The sequence below is a fragment of the Amblyraja radiata genome, chromosome 22 (assembly GCF_010909765.2).
Source record: "Amblyraja radiata isolate CabotCenter1 chromosome 22, sAmbRad1.1.pri, whole genome shotgun sequence".
Taxonomy (NCBI): Eukaryota; Metazoa; Chordata; class Chondrichthyes; order Rajiformes; family Rajidae; genus Amblyraja; species Amblyraja radiata.
This window is the reverse complement of record NC_045977.1, coordinates 10,373,388-10,397,539: the sequence shown is the minus strand read 5'-3', so window position 1 is coordinate 10,397,539 and position 24,152 is coordinate 10,373,388. Positions and strand designations below refer to the sequence as shown.

At 42.3% G+C, this 24,152-nt stretch overlaps 1 protein-coding gene across 3 annotated transcripts in view; it reads right to left on the bottom strand.

Moving 5' to 3' along the window:
• fbxl16 (F-box and leucine rich repeat protein 16) overlaps positions 1 to 24,152 on the bottom strand; it is a 163,145-nt gene that overhangs the window by 125,247 nt on the left and 13,746 nt on the right. For all 3 annotated transcript variants that reach the window (XM_033040371.1, XM_033040373.1, XM_033040372.1), the window contains exon 2: positions 1,677 to 2,387. In XM_033040371.1, coding sequence (XP_032896262.1) covers positions 1,677 to 2,375 — 699 coding nt within the window. In that variant the 5' untranslated portion in view covers positions 2,376 to 2,387. The remainder of the gene's footprint in view (positions 1 to 1,676; positions 2,388 to 24,152) is intronic.

Genomic DNA, 24,152 nt, shown 5'->3' with positions numbered 1-24,152 from the left:
CAAGATTTTCTTGGTGGTTTAAAAGAAGTAGAGAAATATGATCGCTCATCTAAACTTACAGTACAATAAGTCACCCCTGCTTATCCAGAAATAGTCAAATTTGCAGCAATGATAGTAACAGCCATACCACCCACTCAGGTCAGCGTGGAGAGACTGTTCTCTGCACTGAAAGTAATTAAATTAGATTCAAGGGCTTTGATGAAAGAGGATCTGGCAGAAGTAATTCTGTTCCTAAGGACAAGTTATTAATACATTTTAGGTATGTACTTTTGTAGCAAACTTAACTACCTACGCATTTAGTTTTAATTTCCATTGCACTTGAGAATTATTTTTTTGTCATAATTTAACCATTTAGCTCATACCTGTGGCAGTTTAATACATTTTGGAATAATGCCTTTATAATTATTTAATTCAATGGAATTTTAATTTTGTCATGATCCTATATGTATTTTTTTTTTCTTTTAGCATAATGAATTATATATATATTTCAAGAATAAACAATAAAAATGCCACAACAGCTAAGCTACAACCATTAGACTCAAAACTTTAAGGACATGGATTCAAAAAGTAGCCTGATGATTCATGTAGTTCTGATGAAATGCCATCTTGTGCAACGTCATCATAGCAGATTTAGAATTATTATACCTCGGGGTTGGGGTCGGGGTCCGAGTCGGAGTCGGATACACAAGGAATTAAGGAGTCGGAGTCGGGTGTTTTGGGTAGCGGCTCCACAGCCCTGCTTTAAACAATCACTATTAACTTCCATGCATTTCCTAGCCTCCATGTTTTTCTCCAAGGCACAAACTTGTTAGGTTGGAATCTTTGTCCTGAACACCTGGCTTTGGCAAAATCTATTTTTCACAACTCCAGTGCAAACATTGGGATTGTCTTGATCTTTGAGGTTGTTTTAACAAAATGGTGGTCAGCTACTTTCAAGTAAAACAAAATCAATAAAATCAATGTTAAAATAAACAGCCTTATTGCACAGCAAAATAAACGATCGGACATTGGTGACATTAGTATTATTATTTTAGTGTACTTTTTTGAAGATAACCAGCTACTGAAATTCAAATTGTTTTGTGGTCAAATTGAAAAAGTGGATCGGAAAGGTTGAGGGGAATACAGGCAAAATAGATGAGCTTAGATGGAGATCTAGGTCAGCATGGATAGGTTGGGCTGAAGGGCCTGTCTCCATGCTGTACCACTCTAAGACTCTAAGTGGCAATATTAACTAAAGTTGGAGCTGGAGCTGGAGCTGGAGATGGAGCCCACCGATTGTCTTTGATAAATTGTCACATTGAAGCGTAATTATTTACGAGATTCCCTAAATGGGAGATGTTAGGCTTTGTGTAGGATGGAGCTGCAGATGGTGGTTTACACTGAAGGTGAACACAAGATGCTGGAGTAACTCAGCGCGTCAGGCAGCATCTTCGAGAGAAAAGGAATGGGTGGCATTTCGGGTCGAGATGCTTCCTCAGACTGGGGAAGGGTCTCGACCCGAAACGTCACCTATTCCTTATCTCCAGAGATGCTGCCTGACCCGCTTAGTTAATCAGGCATTTGGTGTCTATTTTCGACGAAAAGCATTGTCTGGCCATTTGAGATTGTAAGGGTTAACAGGACCACAAAGTAAGTAGGAGTCAATACAAATAATAATGTAGAGAGTGGTATCTCACCTCAAGTCCTGCATCTGTGATGGTTGATCGTTTCAAGCTGACAGACCTCACGCCTTTCTTGGACAGAGGATAGTTATCTATGAATTCACAAATGTCCAGATCCGACACTCCAATCAGGCAGAACGAATCAAAACCACGAACGGCAAATCCTTGCAGATTGACAAATTCCTTTTCCCCATTGAGAAGTATATTGTACAGCTCCTTTGCATGGAGAATGGGAGTGATGCCTTCCCAGAACTTGTCCTGGTACAACAGCTTTCTCCATACTTTACACACTTGTGCCAAAACGCATCTCTCGCAAGAGGAAAAGTACCAGAAGAGTCGGTTGAGGATCTTCTCGTCCAAAATAGGCAATTGTCCTTCCATCGAAGTGATTGAGAGTTTTCTTTTGGACCCTGACAACTGGCATGTACTTGGCAAGATCTCGTCAGAGTTGGACTCCAGCAGTGGTATGGAGTCTGGCACTGCACACAGCGAGGCTGATGGCACCTGGGCCACAGTCGCCAGGTCACTGTAGTTCGGTGGAGGTGGAGGAGGTGACGTTGGGATGGAGGACGATTGGCACAGGCGGTTTTTAGCGGCTGGGGTTCCTTTGGTGATGCTGGCGGAGCCTAATCCATTGGACTGGGCCGGGATCTTGACTAGTCCGTTCCTAGGCATGCAGGGAGGCTTGATGTCACTGGAGCTATGTGTAGACATTTCTCAAATTCGCTGTAGGCAAATCAAGATCACAAGTCAATACGTCAGCATAGTCAAAATACACATACATGTAAAAAGGTCAATCAGAGATAGAGAGCATGCATCCCATAAATACTACGTTGGCGTAGATCTTCCATGTGAACTACTAATTCCAACTACACACTATATCTATACCCCTTCAAATAGTTTTTCCTCATCCACCAGCCCAAGCTAATCCTTCATGGTAAGATAGCCTGGGTTGAACTGGAACTGGGTGGAAATACAATCCAAAACATTTGCAACTCTCCCAGTCGACCATTTCCTCCCAGTCTCGATAACTCTTCCATTCAATCCTCTTTCTTTAATCTTTTAATCTTGAACCCTCTTCTCCCAGAAAGAGAAACTATTGCATGCTAAGTTCTATCTACCTTGTCTCACCTTCACCTTCAACTTCACCACACTTTGTCATCTGCTCTGTTCTCACAAGCACAGTCCACATTTCACACCTCTCTTCTTATTTACATATCCTCATTCCGACCAGCTTGGCAGTGACCCCACATTGCTCCCGCCCTCAGGCTTCAAGATCCTGATTGTGCAGAACAATGCTGAACACAATACTCTGAGGTCTCATTCCAGTTTTGTGTGGGTTCATCATTAAATCATTGTTTTTGCCTTTACATCTCACCGGATCAACGCTAGAATTCCATTAGCTTAACAGTTTGATCAGCTGGAGATGCTGCCTTTAATATTCTCTGCATAAACATCATGCGGGTACCAAGGGAAGATGATATTAAATAAATATATCAGCTGTGTTTCTGTGATACAGCTTATCTGCACGTAAGAAGGTAAAACTGAAGAAGAAGATGACAGTTTCACAATGATGTCAAGGCAGTAGTGTGTAGATAACTGCGAGCAAATTCAATTATCAGTGGAGTCCCAGAATTTAGTACAACTGCTCAAATTCAGCAACTTATTTCCCGGGCATAGTTAAAAATTATACCATGCAATTCAGGGTATTCAAAATTTTAAGCCTCCAGATAAGGCTGAACACCCGATCTGATATAAGAAAATGATCATACCAACGCAAAGAAGTTAACCATCACTTACATGTTCTTTTTTTAGTTTAGTTTAGAGATACAGCACGGAAAAAGGCCCTTTAGCCCCCAACCAGCAATTCCTGTACACTAATGCTATCCAACACACTAGGGACAATTTACTATTTTTTACCGAAGCCAATTAACCTGTACGTCCTTGGAATGTGGGAGGAAACCGGCGATCCTGGAGAAAACCCACGCAGGTCACGGGGAGAACGTACAAACTCCGTACAGACAGCACCCATAGTCAGGATTAAACCTGGTACTATGGCGCTGCAAGGCAGTACCTCTACCGCTGTGAAGCCATGCTGCCCCTCAACAATATTCTGATTGTTCACAATATAAATATGAAATGAACAAGAAAATAAACCAAGATCAGAATCTCAAATAAGAGTAAATACACAGAGTGTTCTGGCAGCAATGGAAGAACCCTGACAGTACTTATTGCCCATTCCTGATCACCTTGAGAAGTTTAGTTTCGTTTAGTTAAGTCTGGTTTAGTTTAGAGATACAGCATAGAAACAAGCCCTTCGGCCCACCGAGTCCATGCTGATCACCGATCACCCGTTCACACTAGTTCTATGTTATCCCACTTTTTCATCCACTGCCCACAGATTAGGGCCACTTTTACAGAGGCCAATTAACTGACAAACCTGGGCGTCTTTGCGAAGTGGAAGGATACCGAAACACCCGGAGGAAACCCACACGGTCACAGGGAGAACATACAAATCGGATCGAACCCAGGTCTCTGGCGCAGTGAGACAGCAGCTCGACCAGCTCTGCCACTGTGCCATCTGAAATGTCGGTGCTGGTCCTGCCCCTTACTATAGCATATTTATCAAGACCAAAACTGCTTTTTGTGGAGAGTTCTAGGAATTTGACCATGGAACCACAGGCAATGGGAGCTGTTGCCTCTTTATAATTGTGTGCCAATGTTATTCACTCAATTAATTGTCACGGTGTCTGAACTTCACGGGTGCTTTTTGAATGCATCCTCTAGCTCCCAGCTGGGTGGAACGATTTAGGCTGCTGCAGTTGGGAAGGAAGGCATTTGAAGAATAAAGTGTGCTTATTCAATCGCAGGATGTGAATGGCATTTATTGGCCTTCTCTAATTGCACTTGAACTGAGTGGTTTGTGAGGCCATTTCAAAAGACAGTATTGAGTCAACCACAATATTGCAGTCAAAAGTCACATGTTATAAGAAATGTTATATAGACGGCAAGCCTAAAGGGCCTGTCCCACTTGCCGATTTTTTCGGCGACTGCCAGCGTCATTGACGGATGTATCAGGTTGCTGAAAGATTTTGAACATTTCAAATTCCAGCGGCGACAAAAAAAATGTTGCGACACTTGAGGAGATACCGCGCGTCGATACGTCGTCACGCCGCGACTTTTTCAGTGACTTGATACGTCAGTCAATGGTGGCGACAGTCGCCGAAAAAAATCGCCAAGTGGGACAGGCCCTTAAATATTATAGCCCGAGATTTTGGAAGTGAAGTTACGAAACAGTTATGCAAAGTTGGAAGTTTTTCTGCAAATGTTAATTAATGCTGTTGGGATGTTATATTAGGTTGTTAGGTTGATAGATTATTGATAAAGCATGGGATATGTATAGATCTATGGAGACTGGTCCGGGCTAGTGATGATCTCATTGAATAGCGGGACACTTTCTAGGGACTGACTCTACATCATCTCCTTTGTAAGAAGGAACTGCAATAGACAATAGACAATAGACAATAGGTGCAGGAGGAGGCCATTCGGCCCTTTGAGCCAGCACCGCCATTCAATGTAGTGCTGGTTTAAACCATAGATTGACACAAAAAGATGGAGTAACTCAGTGGGACAGGCAGTATCTCTGGAGAGAAGGAATGGGTGAAGTTTTGGGTCGAGACCCTTCTTAAATGATCTCGTTCTGTTCCTATCTTGATATTTAGTTCTTCAGTCACTGCCAAGCCAGAGCATACATATAGATAATGTTTATACCATGGCTTCACCAGATACTTTACAATTTCAGAGTCTCAACACATTTTCTTAGGTTTAAAACACCTAAACAATCTTGTCTCTGCCACAGATATGGAATTCTCTGTCACAGAAGGCAGTGGATTCGAATTCACTGAATGCTTTCAAGAGAGAGGTGGATTTGGCTCTTAGGGCTAAAGGAATCAAGGGATATGGGGGAAAAGCAAGAACGGGGTGCTGATTTTAGATGATCAGCCATGATCATATTGAATGGCAGTGCTGGCTCAAAGGGCCGAATGGCCTACTCCTGTACCTATGTTTCAATGTTTCATTTACTTGGAACCAGGTCTCATTGGAAGTTGAAGGGGGTATTGTAATGCTGGAGCCGCCACTGTTGCAATACAAGATAGATGACAGATGGCAAGTCGATTCACTGAATCGATACCCGCCGCACACACAGTCAGACCCCAGTCCTGCCTCTTCCACAAAAAAATAATAAAAGAAAAGAAATGTATAAATTTCAGCAAATGCAGCCCACGTCCATCGCAGCCTGGAGTAGCTACAACGTGTCAGTGCCCAGGAACCACAGCAGGTTGGTGCGGCTCGCAAGATGGCAAGGGATTGGCACGTCGCCTGCCAGAGACCACGGGCGCACAGCCCCCGGCACCACTGCCTTTGCCGTCGGCAGAAGCAGCCATTTCTGTCTCTTTCCCCTCGCCAGAAAACAGGAAGCACAAGCTGCAGGAGACCTGGCAGCTTTAACGTCATCCCGCACTAGTGTTGTGCAGTGAAAGTCGAGCCTGCAGCCTGCAGCATTTCTTTATCAACTGGCTTACCACTGAACAGATTGCTCTGAAATTGTTTCAAGCATAAATTAGTGTTATAAGACCAGCAGGGCCCAAATGCAACAAATATGGCCATTGTCTGATCATATTCCACAATAAAGTCATGACTGACCCTCAGGATAAATGCAGTCGGAGATTAGGCTGTTTTTACATGATGGATTAGAATCCTATTTGAATGCCTCGCCTGCCATCAACTACTCTGAGAGGGGTAGAGATGGTGAGGCCAGCAACATTGAACCAGTGTGTTCCCTATAACTGCTTCTGACAAGTATCCTAATGCTCTCCTCCTCCAGCCTTGTGACCACTGTCTCTCTTGACTTCAAACCCGAGCTCTGTCTCAGTGTTGAGTTTAAAACAGAAGATGGCTCGACAGAAATGAGAGCCACGGCTGGTTAAAAGCATTACCACCAAGCAGGATATAACTCAGGAGTGAGTGGTGTTATTTAAACACCACAGAGAGAGAGAGAGAGGGTGATGGCAGAGGGTTGTTTTTGTAATTGGATGCCTGTGACTGGTGGTGTCCCACAGGGATCAGTGCAAGGACCCGTCTGTAATACACGTGAATGATTTGGCGGTGAATGTGGACGTGGGAGGCAAGATCAGCAAGTTTGTAAATGACATGTTGTTAATATCAAATTATGAGGGCTTTGGTAAAGGTAGACTGCAGAAACCTTTTCCCCCTATCACAGGCAGGTAAAACTAGGGGACATAGATTTAGGGTAAGGGGAAGAGATTCAGAGTAGGGGCGGCACGGTGGCGCAGCGGTAGAGTTGCTGCCTTACAGCATCAGAGACTCAAGTTCGATCCTGACTATGGGTGCTGTATGTACGCTTTCCCCGTGACCATGTGGGTTTTCTCCAGGTGCTCTAGTTTCCTCCCACATTTCAAAGATGTGCAGGTTTGTAGCTTAATTGGCCTCAGTAAGAATTGTAAATTGTCCCTAGTGTGTAGGATAGTGTTCAGGTACGGGGTGATTGTTGGTCAATGTGGACTCGGTGGGCTGAAGGGCCTGTTTCCGTCCGCGTATCTCTAAACTGAGACTGGGTACCTGGGTGACTGTCAGCATTAAGGAAGCACCCCCCTTAAGGAAGGATAAGGGGGAAATCTTTTAGGACCGAGATGAGGAAAACATTTTTCACACAGAGAGTGGTGAATCTCTGGAATTCTCTGCCACAGAAGGTAGTTGACGCCAGTTCATTGGCTATATTTAAGAGGGAGTTAGATGTGGCCCTTGTGGCTAAAGGGATCAGGGGATATGGAGAGAAGGCAGGTACAGGATACTGAGTTGGATGATCAGCCATGATCATATTGAATGGCGGTGCAGGCTCGAAGGGCCGAATGGCCTACTCCTGCACCTATTTTCTATGTTTCTATGTTTCTATTCAGATGAACACTTGAATTACTCAGACATAGAGAGCTAAGTGCTTGGCAATGGGGCTAATCAGGAAGAGCTCCCACTGGTTGACGTGAATGAATTGGGCAGAATGGCCCGTTTTCATGCTGCCTGGTTCTTTGAGTCACAGCGCTAAAAGAGATTCTAGCAGCAGTTTACTTTCTTGACATCTCAAAATACTTTGTAGTTGATGAGATACTATAGAAGAGTGGTCAGAATATTTGGAGCTAACAAGATCCAACGTTGGCTTAAAATTAGGTCCTAGCCTGCATCTGTATATTCCGGCTGAGCTGCCTGATCCTGCACCCATCGTTGTACCTGCTTCCACCAGAAAAATAAAAGGGTTTGCTGGCAACAGCTCTGAGCGATGTGTAGGAAGGAACTGCAGATGATGGTTTAAACCGAAGATGGACAGAAAAAGCTGGCATAACTCAGCGAGACAGGCAGCATCTCTGAGAGAAGGAATGGGTGACGTTTCGGGTCGAGACCCTTCTTCAGACATCCCTTGGGGATGCTCTGGGCTGAGGGCTTGGATTTGACAATAATATGTAAAGAGAGAGTCAAGGATCGGTCAGGGACAGCAACCCTACTGCATAATAGTAAATGTTTCTGGATTAAAGTCTGGCACACACTTTGCGAGTTTAAGTCTTCAAAGGACTTATTTAACAAAGTTGGCTCAAGTTAGGTTTCAATGTCCCTCTGCAGCCATGCTGAGAGGCCGGCCAGAAGAACTTACAGTTCGTTCAGAGTCCGGTTTAAGCCTGTTGAATCTGCCAGCTTGACAACAAGCTCCTGTCCCAAATCAGAAGGTTCCATCGCTAGAAAGTACAAGAGGTCACATCCTCTCTAACCCAACCACACACTCGACACTGTACAAAGAGGTACCTCTCAACAGCCCCATGGCACAGATTTGGGTATGAAGAATCTATTAGTTACGCTCTCTCAATTGTAAAATGTAAAATGTATAAGACTTTATCACAAGGTTATTTCACTCTATAACTGGATTATGTGCTGTAACATACTTTCTGCTAAATTGATTACTTGGATTAATGCAGCACTTAGCCTGATCAAGCTTGATATTTGGTTATATGACCTTTGTTTATCCCAGCTGAGGCTGTGAACAATATTAGTCCATTCTGGATATATAACAGCACTGTGCCTCATGTTCTGTGACTTTGGCCTTTCCTATACTCAGAGAGCTTGTGGTTTTATCAGCAGTTTTATTGCACAATGCATTAATGTCTGTTGTGTAAACAAATATTGGATCAACCTCTTTGATGGAGCCAGGTCTCAACTATTTGATCAGGAAAGACATTGCACCAAGACAATAACTGCCCAGAGATGTGTAGGAACGAACTGCACATGCTGGTTTAAATCGAAGAAAGGCACAAAATGCTGGAGTAACTCAGCATCAACAGGCAGCATCTCTGGAGAGAAGGAATGGGTGACGTTTCGGGTCGAGACCCTTCTTCAAGCTGCCCAGAGATGCTTATCTTCCAGGAACACTCAGGACTATTCCCCCACTACATATTGTGTTTGGCTGGTTAATGATTGGGGATGTAGTAAAGGGCCTGTCCCACTTAGGCAATTATTTAGGCGACTACAGGTGACTAGGCTGTCGCCACATGGTCGCCGGGGTGTGGCCTGTATGGATGTGAGTCGTCTCCTCAGTTGCCCAAAGAGTTGTTGCGTCTTTCTGGTCACCGCTGGATTTTGTTGAACATTTTTCGGAGACAGTCGGCGACAGTGGTTTTGCCGCCAATGAGCGTATCTTGATTTCTCCTGACGTAGGTGCTGTCGTAGTTGTCACCAGGTGACGTAGGTTGTCGCCGGTGCTGACTTTGGTTTTTTTTTGTTGTTAAAGTAATGATTCTATTTCAAATTTTATGCCGAAGGGGCTTCCAGTCACCGTTTTTTCGGCGACCTGCTACGACTATGACAATAGCCGGCAGTCGCTAGAAAATAGCCTAAGTGGGACAGGCCCTTAACGCTGAGCCTTATGGACACCATCTTCAATATAAAAATGATGAGACATAAACAAATGAGATCAAACACTGGACATTATGAGAATCAGATCAAATAACAAATAATATCATTATTTGAATGTTTTATAACATAGAAAGCATCTTCTAAATTGTAACATCGCGACTGCATAACTTCCCTGAGTTGATACAATGTTCTTTCACCATTGTAGAAACAAGGAACTGCTGGTTTTCCAAGGAAAGACATAAAATGCTGGAGTAACTCAGCGGGTCAGGCAGCATCCCTGGCAAACATGAATACATAAAGTTTCGGATTGAGACCCTTCTTCAGACTGAAGGTGGATCCTGGCCCAAAACGTCACCTATCCATGTTCTCCAGGGATGCTGCCTGACCCGTTGAGTTACTCCAGCATTTTGTGTACACACCTGGAGTTTAAGCTAAAGTTGGCAAATATAGCGAGGAGGCTCCCTATTCATTAATTTGGCCAGGATTCAAACTATATCTAAGGGCAGAATTCCTGAGAGGAAACACAAGAAATTGTAGATGCCGGAATCTTGAGCAAAACACACAAAGTGTTGGAAAAAGCCAACGGGTCAGGCAGCATCTGCGACGGAAATGGATAGATGACGCTTTGGGTCGGGATCCTTCTTCCATCCTTATGATCTAAATTTACAGAACATGATCTGGATGCTTTTACTTAAATCTACATAAAGATTTAGGCTCAGTCTCCTGCTATCCGATAATATTATTACATGTGTAGGAAGGAACTGCAGATGCTGGTTTAAACTGAAGATAGATACAACATGCTGGAGTAATTCAGCGGGTCAGGCAGCATCTCTGGAGAGAAGGAATGGGCGACGTTTTGGGTCGTGACCCTTCTTCCGACATTCTTCAGGTATTATTATGCTGGCTGTAATGATGGGGAAATTATTGCCTAGCAATTCATCCTTGGTCAGAAGGACTAAACAAATGGCTGGTAGACAAAAGTGCTGGAGAAACTTAGCGGATGCAGCAGCATCTATGGAGCGAAGGAAATAGGAAACGTTGCCTACTTCTTTCGCTCCATGGATGCTGCTGCACCCGCTGAGTTTCTCCAGCACTTTTGTCTACCTTCGATTTTCCAGCATCTGCAGTTCCTTCCTAAACAAATGGCTGGTCATTGGTCTTGTCTCCTAAAGGTCAGTTCTATTGAAGTAAAAAACGTAACTAAACGTGCAGTATTGTGCTCTAATAGCTGCCAACTAGGGATGAAGTTCCAGGCATTTAGCGTTCTATCCACAATGACCTCTACAGATGTAATACAGATGAAACAATAAAAAATAATAGGTTTAGGTTTAACCACGTATATCAAGGTACATTAAATAGGTTTGTTTGCATGCTTTCCAATTAAATCACTTGGAAACAATCAAGCCAAACACAATTACAAAAAGTAGTGGTATTCCATGATAAAGACAAATTAATCTTGAAATAAAATGAGAATAAAAGTAGATTTATCTGTATGTTACTGCAGTTAGAACATTTTGTAAATGATTCACAATTTCCACCAGCTACAATGAATGAATGAATGAATAAGTTTATTGGCCAAGTATTCACATACAAGGAATTTGCCTTGGTGCTCTGCCCGCAGGTGACAACATGACATACAGTGACAGTTAAGGGCCTGTCCCACTGACGCGACCTTTCAGCGCATGTCTTCGACCTTCAAGCTCGAGGGCATTTGCCTGAAAAACCTCGAGCTGGATCGACCGTCAGCGTTGAAACCGTGTGCTGGATTGACCGATCGCACACACACACACACACACGCACAAACACATCGCAAAGACGGGGGCCAGGGAAAGTAGGGGAGCGCTGCCTGAAATTCACACCCACGATGAAGAGGAAGGTAAAAGACGGCTGCACAGTGTACGGTAAGTCCTTTAGAGAGAAGGGGGGGGTGGGGGGGGAGAGAAGGGGAGAGGGGGAGAGAAGGAGAGAGAATGGGAGAGAAGGGAGGAGAAAGGGGGGAGGGGAGAAGGGGGGGAGAAGGGGGGGGGGGAGGAGGAGTGGAGAAACTTTTAAGAAGCCAGACAACTTATAATAAAGTTTTGCGGGCATTTTACATATTTTCCTGAGTCCTGAATACTCCAATGAGCCAATTAAAATGCCCGGTCAGTGAAGGAGATTGCCTACGGCTGCCCTCAACTGCCTATAACTACATAGCGACCCCACTCCACTCCGCTACGAGTTCAAAAGAACCATGCTGAAAAATTTTCCTCGACCAAACTGAGGCCGCGAATATACGGGAACTTCCCTCGAGCATGAAGGAGTGTTCCAGTGCTCTCAAAGGACCTCCTATGACCACGTGTCGACCATGCTGCGAGTTTGCATCGAGGGCAAACCCTTATAAACTCACAGATTAGGTCACCGCAGTGGGACAGCCCCCTTTAGGAATGACACATAAAACATTAAACATTAATAATAAAACATTATTGATTAAACATGTGAATTAAATAAAATACAAGAGCAAAAGGAGGCGACAGATTTTTGGTTAATGAGTAGAGCTACTACTCGTGGAAAAAAGCTGTTTTTATGTGATCCTGCCAACATTCATATCTTCCCCTCCTCCTCTTTCTGTGTTTAGCAGGAACTGTTCACTTCAGGACTCCCAGGTCCACTATACCATTGCCACTCACTGTAGCCCATCACACAGCACCGTCCCATGCAACACATGTCCATTCACCTCTTCCATTCCCACCATCCATGGACACAAACTGTCATCCCAGTTCAAAACAGCCATTCACCAGCACCTCTTCCAATCTAATCTACTGCACCTAGTGTTCATGATATCCCTCATCTAGACTGGGGAAACCAAAGGCAGATTGGGTTACTGGGTTATTCTCTATTGAACACCTTCACTCAGTCTACAGACGTGATCCTGTGCTACCTATTGTAATAGTCAGTATCATGCTCCAGATTGCCTCATCTGTCTCAACCTCTCTCTATATAGTCTGTGGCTCCAACCCCAAGCTTGGTTTTGAAAGCTGTAGATCCTACACTCTTCACACAGTTCTGAGGAAGAGGTTCCACCTGAAAAGTTCACTGGTTTTACTTTCTACACTAGCTGACCAAGCCCTTATAGCAATTCAATTTTTTGATTTTGGAAAATGTTAGATCTGTGGAAAGTTCAGCTAGGATAGGATTGTTTCCTTCATAAAAGAAGAAGCTGAGGGGAGATTTAAATTGATGTGAGCCATATGCATGTACATGTGAGTTCATGAGTTTATCCATGAGAAAACAACTAATCGCTTGTTATTGTGACAAATACTGTTTCAAGCTACATCTATAACCTAACTGAATGTTATTTTTAATACAGTTCGCAGAAATTGTGTTGCTTAGAATTTTTTTTAAATAAAATTGGGAGTAGGTGGTGCAGCGGTAGAGTTTCCGCCTTACAGCCCAGGTTCGATCCCGACTACGGGTGCTGTCTGTACGGAGTTTGTACGTTCTCCCCGTGAACGCGTGGGTTTTCTCTGAGATCTCCAGTTTCCTCCCGCACTCCAAAGATGTACAGGTCTGTAGGTTAATTGGCTTGGTATAAGTGTAAATTGTCCCAAGTGCGTGTGGAATAGAGTTAATGTGCGGGGATCACTGGTCGGTGCGGACTCAGTGGGCAAAGGGGCCTGATTCTGTGCTGTATCTCTAAACTAAACTAAAGTAAATCACCACCTTCACCCCGGAGGGTGAGAGGCCTTTGTTAAACAGTAAACATTAGGAAAATTAACATTCACATTCCTTCTACAGCCTGTCAACACTGAAGCTGGTCTACTTCATTTCAGATATAGAGTGCATTATAAGCTGTAAATGCCGCGCTTATATAAACAGGCATGGCACATACTGTGCTATAGTATACTGCAGTGCTCTATGAATGACAAACAAAATGAAATATCTATGTTGGACATCATACAAACTAAAATGTAATACATAATGAATTGAGGGCTATTTCATGTGTAGGAAGGAACTGCAGATGCTGTTTAAACCGAGATAGATACAAAATGCTGGAGTAACTCAGCGGGACAGGCAGCATCTCTGGATAGTCTCAGTCTGAAGAAGGATCTTGACCCGAAACATCACCCATTCCTTCTATCCAGAGGTGCAGCCTGTCCCATTGAGTTACTCCAGCATTTTGTGTCTATCTGAGGATTATTTGAACTCAGCCCCAGAATGAATATTTTAAAATCGCAGAAAAATTATTAACTAATAATAGTATATTTATTATTGGCCAAAACTTTTTAAAAAAGTATTATTTCCTAAAGATAGATTATTATTAATCAACGACATTGTTTGTTCTGGAGAGTGTAATCCCTCATGATCAATGTTCCACACAGCGGTCTAATAATTAATTGGACACGTGACATACATCTCGCTTTTGTTGTAATGGGGATGCTAACCTATTTCCTTTAACAGTGCTAGTAACAGCATCCACCAAAGTGTTTTAATGCAGCAAAATGCTGCAAGGATGTAGTAAAAGGAATAATCAGAGAAAATAGCCCCCAAGAGCAAAAGAGATGTGAACATGGTCACAGAAATGGGCCCTAAAAAGTTGTTTTTTTTTGTTTAAAAAAAAAATAATTATTAGAAGCAATTGTACAAGTATGAGACGATCGACATAGCAGTTATACAATTATTGTACAGCTTCATTTTTAACCATATAACCTAAATTTAAAAAAAAAAGAAAAAAGAAAAAAAAAAAAGAAAAACAATGAAAGAAGAAAGAAAAGAATGAAGAAAAAAAAGTAAAATACAAATGAGCAGGAAAAAGATCCCTAAGCTACCAAAGAAGTGCAGGAGCAAAGAAAAGAAATAAGAAAAGAATAGATGGAGATATACCTCCCCCTCACCCATCCCTGGCGTCAGATTTAAATTTAAATTTGCGTTTAACCATTCTGTTGCGGAAATTCAGTAAAAGGTAGTTAAAATTCAAGAATAGGGTGTCTGTGGAGACAAAGCTTTGCCCATCACCAGTGGATCAAAGGAAGACAAGAAATGCTTTAAAAAAAACACAAAGAACATTTGGAGTCAAAGCAAGGGGATCAGCGTTGTTAACTTAGATATGTAGGGCTGAGGCCTGAGGGAGTAAAAACATAAGGATCTTAGATTTTGGACATTATATATCTGAGAAATAGTTATTTAAATGTACAGTATTTTGATAACAAATTAGCAAAATATTTTGTGGGAGAAGGTATCAGTAAGAAAAAACATGGTTGGACTGAAACATGACACTTACTGTATGTGTAGGAAGGAACTGCAGATGCTGGTTCACAGTGTAGACACAAAATGCTGGAGTTACTCAGCGGGACAGGCAGCATCTCTTCTAAGAAGGGCCTTGACCTGAAACGTCACCCATTCCTTCTCTCCAGAGATGCTGCTTGTCCCACTGAGGTAGTCCAGCATTTTGTTTCTATCTTACTTACAACAATTAAACAGTCAGATATGAACTGGCCACATATAAAACAGTTAACCAACATGGCTTTAGGTTAGCTTTCCTCTTTTCATTAAACAACCTTGCTTTGTAAGTTGCTCTTGTCTTATAGGTAAGTCCCTGTCAGTCTCCTCCTCCCTTGCATATAAAACAATGCCATTGTAATACATGGTTATGCTTCTACCATCCGTATCACATTACCAGAGAATTAGTAAAACATATGGGACCATGATTCTATTAATAGAGGCATGAAGTACAAAAGCAGGGAGGTTATGTTGAACCTTTATAAAACACTGATTAGGTCACAGTCGAGGTATTGTTTCCAATTCTGATCATCGCACATTAGAAAATCATGAAGGCCACAGAAAGGTTGCAGAAAAAAATTACTGGAGGGATTCCAAGGATGAGCAATTTTAGCGACAAGGTTAGTCTGAAGAAACTAGAGTCTATAATAAGGGATGTCATGTCAAGATACAGAGAAATTAATAAAATGATTGAGCAAAGTCAATATGGATTTATTTCATCCTTTTGACTAATCTAATGCAGTTCTCTTAAGATAAATTATATATATGCATATATATATAAAAATTATTTATTTGTATTTATTATATTTTATTTGTATTATTAATATCAATGATGTATTAATGTTAATATAAAAGTATTAATTACTTAATATTAACATTAAATAAAATAATAGTTATAATTAAGATCAATTATAGAGCTCAATGGAAACCAATGGATATGGTGTATTTATATTTTTAGGCTTTTGATAAAGTCCCACAGAGCTTGGTGATTAAAGCACCTGGAACCATGAATAATATACTAGTCATAAGGTCATAAGGAATAGGAGTAGAATTAGGCCATTTGGCCCATCAAGTCTACTCTGCCATTCACTCATGGCTGATCTATCTCTCCCTCCTAACCCCATTCTCCTGCCTTCTCCTCATAACCCATTGACACCCGTACTAATCAAGAAAGTAAGGATCGAGCATTAATTAATAGAAAGAAAACTAAGAGTAAGGGGAAACTAATGCTGAAGCTGGCAGGTATTGGTAAATGAAGTACCCACAGAAATTACAGCTTCGGCTCCAACTAATCAAAAGTGTTTACTTGTCATATGTCCCAAAATGGAGCAATTACATTCTTACAGTACTTGCAGCAGCACTACATGGTACTCAATATAGTACACAACGTAGTACTCAGTAGGTGCCATAGCAAACAAGAAAAGGAAGTTCAATATATAAAATGAAACTATATACTGTAATGCAAATAGAAAAACAAGTCCCCAGCGCAAACAAAGCAGTTTTGTAGTTCGGAGTTTAATTTGGAGTTCATAGTATTAATTAGCCTGATGGTTATTTGGAAGAAGTTGCCCCTGAGCCTGGATATTACAGTTTTTAGGCTCCTATACCTTCTTCCCAATGCAGGAGTAACATGAGAGTGTGGCCAGGGTGGTGTGGGTCCTTGATGATACTGGCACTCAATCTACATTGGCAATTTAGCTGAGGAAACCAAATATAACATTTCCAAATATAACATATACCGCTAACAATGACCTGTTTCCTTTATCATTGTTACTTTTTTGCATTTATTTAATTTATTTGTTCTACTCTCTACATCATCTCTCTACATCATCGTCTATATCTATCATTTCCCTTTCCCGTGACTTTCAGTCTGAAGAAGGGTCTCGACCCGAAACATTACCCATTCCTTCTCTTCAAAGATGCTGCCTGTCCTGCTGAGTTACTCCAGCATTTTGTGTCTATCTTCAGTTTACACCAGCATCTGCAGTTCCTTCCTACACATTTCATCTACAGTTCCTTCCTACACATAACATTTCCAGTTTTACTGATGCCATGGAACTAGTGGAAATGTGAACAGTGAAATGGACCGAAAGGGGCTTCAATGGGATATGGGCAAACTAAGGCAATAAGCAATAGCCTGGCAGATTGGATAGAGTGTGGGAAAATGTAATGTCATCATCTTCTTCCATTAAAAAAAACAAAAATACGGAGTATTTTTTCAATGGTACCAAATTAGGAAAATGAATCTGGATGTTCTTGTACATATGTCATTGAAAGTTAAATTCTGGTAAAGAAGGCAGTTAGGAAAGCAAATTGCAACAATTGGCCTTTACTGAAAAGGATATGAAATCAAGAGTGAAACTGCATTACTGTAACTGTAAAGGGCCTTATTGGGACCAAACCTGGGAATGACATACAATTTTGGTCTCCTTAACTCAAAGCTTTTTTGCTGTTATTATCAGACGACTGAACGATCCTCTCATAAGCTAGCAGTGTAGTCCTGATTTCCAAATCCTAGCCACTGCGGGCCTAATTCTTTTTTTTAATCTGCAGTTGTAACACTGCAATGCTGAAATGTTATATTCTGTTCTGTGATTACTTTTTTATTTGTTGTACTTGTATATATGGGTTGATTGTACTCATGCATCATTTGATATGATGGGATAACACGCAAAGCAAATGTTTTCACCGTTTCTCAGTACACATGACAATAATAAAACAATATCAACCAATACCAATATTTAACAATATACTTGTTGCTGAGTAAGTCCAACACGGATTCAAAAGGCTGGTTCCTGCGATGATCATTTTGTTATACGGAAGGCTAAGCCTCCGTTCTCTTGAGTTCAGAAGAATGAGAAGTGACTTTGTTAAAGTGTGTAAAATTCTTGCAAGGTTTCACAGGATTGGCACAGGATATTTCACCAGTCAAGGAGTTGAGAATAATTGTTCAGAGTCTCTAGACGTAAGCTGATTTAGGACAGAAATTAGGAAATTTCTCCTCACTCAAGACAGTGAATATTTGGATCTCCCCATCATTGACAACTGTGGAGGCTCAGCAAATGATTGCGTTCAGAGCGAGGATCAGGAAAAGGAATCAAAGAACATGGGAATTAGGGCAAGGAGATGGTGCTGGGGCCGCGATCTTGTTCAAAGGCAGAGCATGAACAAGTGATTGTATACCCTCTTTCTTATGTTCTTACGTTAAGTTGCTGTACGTTTTGGCAATAAGAAGACTGAAATGGGTTTTAACAGAGAGGTATAAGATTTTAATGAGTTTAGATAAAGTAGGTTGAGAGAAACTGCTCTCATTAGCAGATAGTTCAAAGTCCCAGAGGACAGTTTTAAAGTGGTGGGCAAATGATTCAAGGGAGATGTGAGGAAAAGTATTTTTATATGTAGAGTGGTGAATGATCTGGAATGTACTGCCTGTAAATATGGAGAAAACAAAGCAAATCAGGGCCTTCGGAAGGGAAGTGAATAGACAAATGAAGGAAGGTAATTTGCAGGTTAACTGAGAAACTGAGGGGAAATGGGATGGATTTGATTGTTCCAGAAAAGACAAGAAAGGAGCTTCTACTTTTCGTTAGTTTAGAGATATAGCACGGAAACAGGCCCTTCGGCCCACCGAGTTCACACCGACCAACGATCCCCACACCTTAACACTACCCTATACACTCTGGGGACAATTTATATTTATATCAAGCCAATTAACCTACAACCCAGTACATCTTTGGAGTGTAGGAGGATACCGAAGATCTCGGAGAAAACCCACGTGGTCACGGGGAGAATGTACAAACTCCGTCCAGAGCACCGTAATTGGGATCGAACCCGGGTCTCCGGCACAGCAAGCGCTGTAAGGCAGTAACTCTAGCGCTGCGCCACTGTGCTACCATGCCACCATGCCTTCTGTGTAGTAACAATTCTACTATTCTATCTATAATCATTAGGGATTCCTGCATGGGCATATTGTGGTGGCAGTACCGACTCACAAAACGTACATATTGACACCCTGAACCTTGGACAGCACTGCCACCCAGTGAAAGATATGCCCCCTGCCCAACTGATGCCTCCCTGTCACAGGCGGTTACAAATGTAAACCAGCATCTGCCGTCCCTTGTTTATGAAAAGTGCCACAAGTTTGATGTGCATGTATTGTAGCTTGCCTGATGCAGCAGATGCCTTCTGCAGTAGCTTCAGTGGGATTGCAGACATAAAGTTCTCACCAGCTGAGGTGTGCTACGTTGTAATGGGAAAATCTAGGATAGTGTGGTCAGTGAAGTAAAGTTAACAGCTCGCTGGAGTTTAGAAGGATGAGGGGGGAACCTCATTGAAACTTACCAAATAGTGAAAGGCCTGGATAGAGTGAATGTGGAGAGAATGTTTATACCAGTGGGAGAGTCTAGGAGAATGTCATTGTTCTATCTGGGACATATGACAATAAAACACTCTTGACTCTTGACCTGACCAGAGGCCATAGTCTCAGCATAAAATGATGTACCATTAAAAATATATGAAGGAATTTCATTATTCAGAGGGTGGTGAATCTGTGGAATTCACTGCCACAGAAAGCTGTGGAAGCCAAGTCAATGGATATTTTTAAGGCGGAGATTGACAGATTTTGATGAGTAAGTGTATCAGGGGTTATGGGGAGAAGTCAGGAGAATGGGGTTGAGAGGAGGCCTTGATTGAATGGCGGTGTAGACCTGATGGGCCAAATGGTCTTATTCTGCTCGAACTTATGAACTTGGGAACAAAAACGGGTTTCCTTTAACAATGGTACCACCACTGAATGAACTGACCAAGACCCAAAGGACTTAACTGCTATACGGAATCTACAACAAGTCGTGACTGAACCAAGATGAGAGATAAGTGTACAGGACTTGGTCCTCCCTATCAATCTGCCTCAAGATAGCATTGATAGGAGCGGCCCCTTTACAGCCCTTGGCAGAGTTCACCATGTAGTAGGATCTTGATATGTTCTTATACGAGATACTGATCTATAGTTGAGAATTAATGCTTCAAGAAATACTTTTCAATTGATAGGTTTATCTCAGTTTCTGTGTTTGTAGCTAATGAAGAAACACACACCCACACACACCACAAGTGACTGCCCTTAATGTCAAGGTATCGTTTAATTGAGTGTGATATTGAGGAAATCTGACATCATTGAGAAAATACACCACTGGTTGAAAATCTAAATGGTTTGGGTCATGCTTTGTACAACGGAAAATAGTTTTGGTTCTTGGAGGTTAATCATCACTGCTTTGGGACATCAGTACACGAGTTATTGCCCCCACGACGTTGTCCGAGGCCCAACCATTTCCAACTGCTACATAGATGTCATTCCTTCCATCATTGCTTTAGACAAGGGAATGTTTGCTGAAGATTGTACAGTTCCATTCACAATGCTTAACGAATCATACGGTCCATGTCTACAAGAAATATTGGACAGGGCAACTTGCAGGTGTGGGCTGACAAGTGGAAAGTAATATTTATAACACAAAAGTGCTGTTATAATACAATAACTACCCATAATAGGGAGAGTGTAACCACCTACCCTTGACTTTCAAATGATGTTCCATTGCTGAACTCCACGCTGTCAATACCATCGATCACTTTTGACTAGAAACTCAACTGCATCAATCGCATCAATGCTGTGGCCCCCATGCTACTTCAGAGGCTGGATATTCCACAGTGGTTGACCTGTCTGTTTACAGCACAAGCGCTTTCACCATTTACAAGGCAAATATAAGGAGTATGACGGTCTTTGGTCTGGATGAGTACAGATCCAACACTAAAGAAGCTTGATACCATCTAGGATACGGCAGCCAACTTGACTGGCACCCCAGCCACAACCCTAAACCTTCATTCTCTTCTCCACAATGCACAGTTGCTGCAGTGAGTACTACAGTTATATTCCTGGACCATCCCCAACAGCACCTCCCTGTGACTTCTACCACCATGAAAAAAGGGACGGTAGGCACATAGCAACACTAACCACTTCCTGTGGCTTTGCTCCCAAGCCACATATCGTTGACTTGGAAGTTTAGTTTAGTTTAGTTTCAAGATACAACACGGAAACAGGCTCTTTGGCCCATCGATGTCCGTGCCGACCAGCGATCCCCGCACAACAACACTATCCTACACACACTAGGGACAATTAATTTTTAAGACAGAGATAGATAGATAGATAGATAGATTCTTGATTAATGCAGGTGTCAGAGGTTATGGGGAGAAGGCAGGAGAATTGGATTAGGAGGGAGAGATAGAGCAGCCATGATTGGATGGCGGAGTAGACTTGATGGGCTAATTCTACTCATATTCCTTATGACCTTATGACAATTGACACTTATACCAAACCAAGAAGTGTACTGTTACCCCTTGATCCTTGCAGGGTCTAATTCCTAACCTCTCTATCTGACAGTATTGTGGAAACACCTTCACCCGAAGGGCAGCAGCTGTTCAATAAGGTCTTCTCAATGGGCACACCTGGGCAATAATAGCCATCAGCACCCACATCTTGCAAAACTTAATTTAGGGGGAAATCATTAAATTCTACAGCAGAGAAGGGAAGAAGCCCCACCCGTTCAATTAGTTCCACTCCCCTGCTCTTTCTTGGCATTTTTTAAATTCTGTGCACAGATCCAACTTCCTTCTCAAAGTTATTATTAGATCTGCTTCTATGACTAAGTACCTGTAAAAACGTCAATAAATGTGGCTTCCAGAACAATAGAGGCAGCCCTCGGCCTTTTATCATCCAAAGAGCAGAGCTATGTGAAATAATTTGAACTCTTCCACCCTAATCCCACACTCAGCAGATCATACAATGCCATTAAATTGACAACAGAGGCCAAGCATAATGAGGGAGTCCACTGGGCAAAACACATCAACTACATAACAAAACCAGTGTGGAATAAGGCAAAATATGTCTGTAAAGTAAAAACTGAAAAAAACACCTCAACACCACAACCAAAAAATCTGTGAAGAAGGAGACTGCACCTCTAAGAACACCTCATACTGTACTTAGGCAGCTTACAACCCAACAGTAAGAACATTGTATTCTCCAGTTTCAAGCAATATACCTCCCCTCCCTTTCCCCCGCCCCCCACACCTGTACATCCATACTCCTCCCCCCCCCCCCCCCCCCAGCCCCACCCACCTCCCATCTCCCCCATCTCCCACCACCCCAGTCACCCTGATCCTTTCCCCAGCTCTGTATGCTGATCATCCATTCCCTGGCCCCACAGTCCCCTTTGATACCCCCTACCCCCTCCTCTCCCATGCCCTTTCCGACCCATATCCATCCCTCTGGATTCACGAAAGGGTCTCGACCCAAAACGCCACCCATTCCTTCTCTCCAGAGATGCTGCCTGGCCCGCTGAGTTACTCCAGCAGTTTGTGTCTATCCTCTGGCTTCACATTTCACTACTCTTCTTCTTTCCATATCTGAAACCCTTTGGTCTCCTTTTCACCTCTAGCCTTTGTTACTTACTCCACCCTTCTGCCAATCCTCCCCTTCACCTGTATCCACCTATCACTTGCCTGGCTTTGTCCCAGCCCTGCCTCTCTTTTCAAGCTTTCTCTCCCCTACTCCACTTGCTCTGGGTTGGAATGTCCTGACCCAAAACGTTGCCTTGTCCATTCCTACCTGGCTGCCTGGTCTGCTGAGTTCCTCCAGAACTTTGTTTTATGCCCCTATTAAGAAGCCAAGAATCCAAATAGCGCACACAGCCATCTGATAGACTTGACATTGGGCCTTAGCCCAAAAATATAAATTTGTTATTCAAATTCAAAGCCAATTAAAAATAAATAATTCATACTAATGATGATTGTGCCATTTGTGGCTGTGTTATTCAACAGCAACACTCATTACCACTAAGGTATCGTAGAATGGGATCAAAGACTTGGAATTGATATTACAAAATGCATCATTCTGGCTCCATTGTCAAAGCTTCAGAATATTGCAAATGGAAGAATCGGGTATAAGTTTAATTTTTGGATGTTTTTATTTGAAGGACAGAGTCTGCCATGCAATATTGTGAAATGGAGTGAGTTAAGGATAAATACTGAAGATCTGTGTTTCAATCCCAGTATTTGGCCACTGTGGCTACCTCAACACTCACTCTTAAATTGCCTGATGGTGGTAAGATGACATTCTCAACTACTTGGTGAAGATAAGAGCACTGATAGATAGGGACTTGGGGGAAATGTAACCAGCCAACATCAAAGTAAGAGCAAAATGCATTCAAACTCAAACCATTTGGGAATGGAAGGACATTTATTGTGACCAACATCTGCTGTAGGAATCATCCTACCACAACCAGAGAGCAGTGCTGAACTACTATCTACCTCTTTGATGACCCTCGGACTATCATTGACCGGATATTGCTGGCTTTACCTTGCACTAAACGTGATTCCCTTCTCACATATCTATACACTGTAAATGGATGGATTGTACTCATGTATTGCCTTTCTGCTGACTGGTGAGCACTCTACAAAAGCTGTTCACTGTACCTCAGTACATGTGGCAATAAACTAAACTGAACTGAACTGTGTTTATCCTTCCAGCTGGTGGAACTCACGTGCTGTAAGTTCCTTCAGTACATTCTGTAAATGATGCACACTGCAGCCCCATTACCCAGTTGCTGATGGGAGTTAACCTTTAGAGTGATGGCTGGAATCCCCATCAAATGCGATAAACTGTCCCTGCAGCAAAATTGTTAATGTGTCGTGAGTTAGAATGGAACGTGTGGATGCCTATCAACATTACGGGGAAGTCTCAGGTGGATCAGAGTCTTTGCAAATACATTTCTTCTTTAATAATTTGTGCTGTTTTTATAAAGCTAGGACTTTTGTTCCATCTGGATTTTAATCTCAATGAGGGTACAGACATATTGAGGTGAGCAGTGAATCATAAATCTAATGACAGGCTTTTTGATGCAAACTTGAATTGTTCACTGTTTAAGAAAATATTTGAATAATTCTGCTTTCTGCCTTGGCAGTGTGAACTGTGAGGAGGATGCTATGAGGATGCAGGGTGACTTGGACAGGTTGGGTGAGTGAGCAGATGCATGGCAGATGCAGTTTAATGGGAATAAATGTGAGGTTATCCACTTTGGTGGCAAAAACAGGAAGGCAGATTATTATCTGAATAATAATAATGAATAATAATGGATGGGATTTATATAGCGCCTTTCTAATACTAATGAATGGTGCCATGTTGGGAAAAGGGGAAGTACAATGGGATCTGGGGGTCTT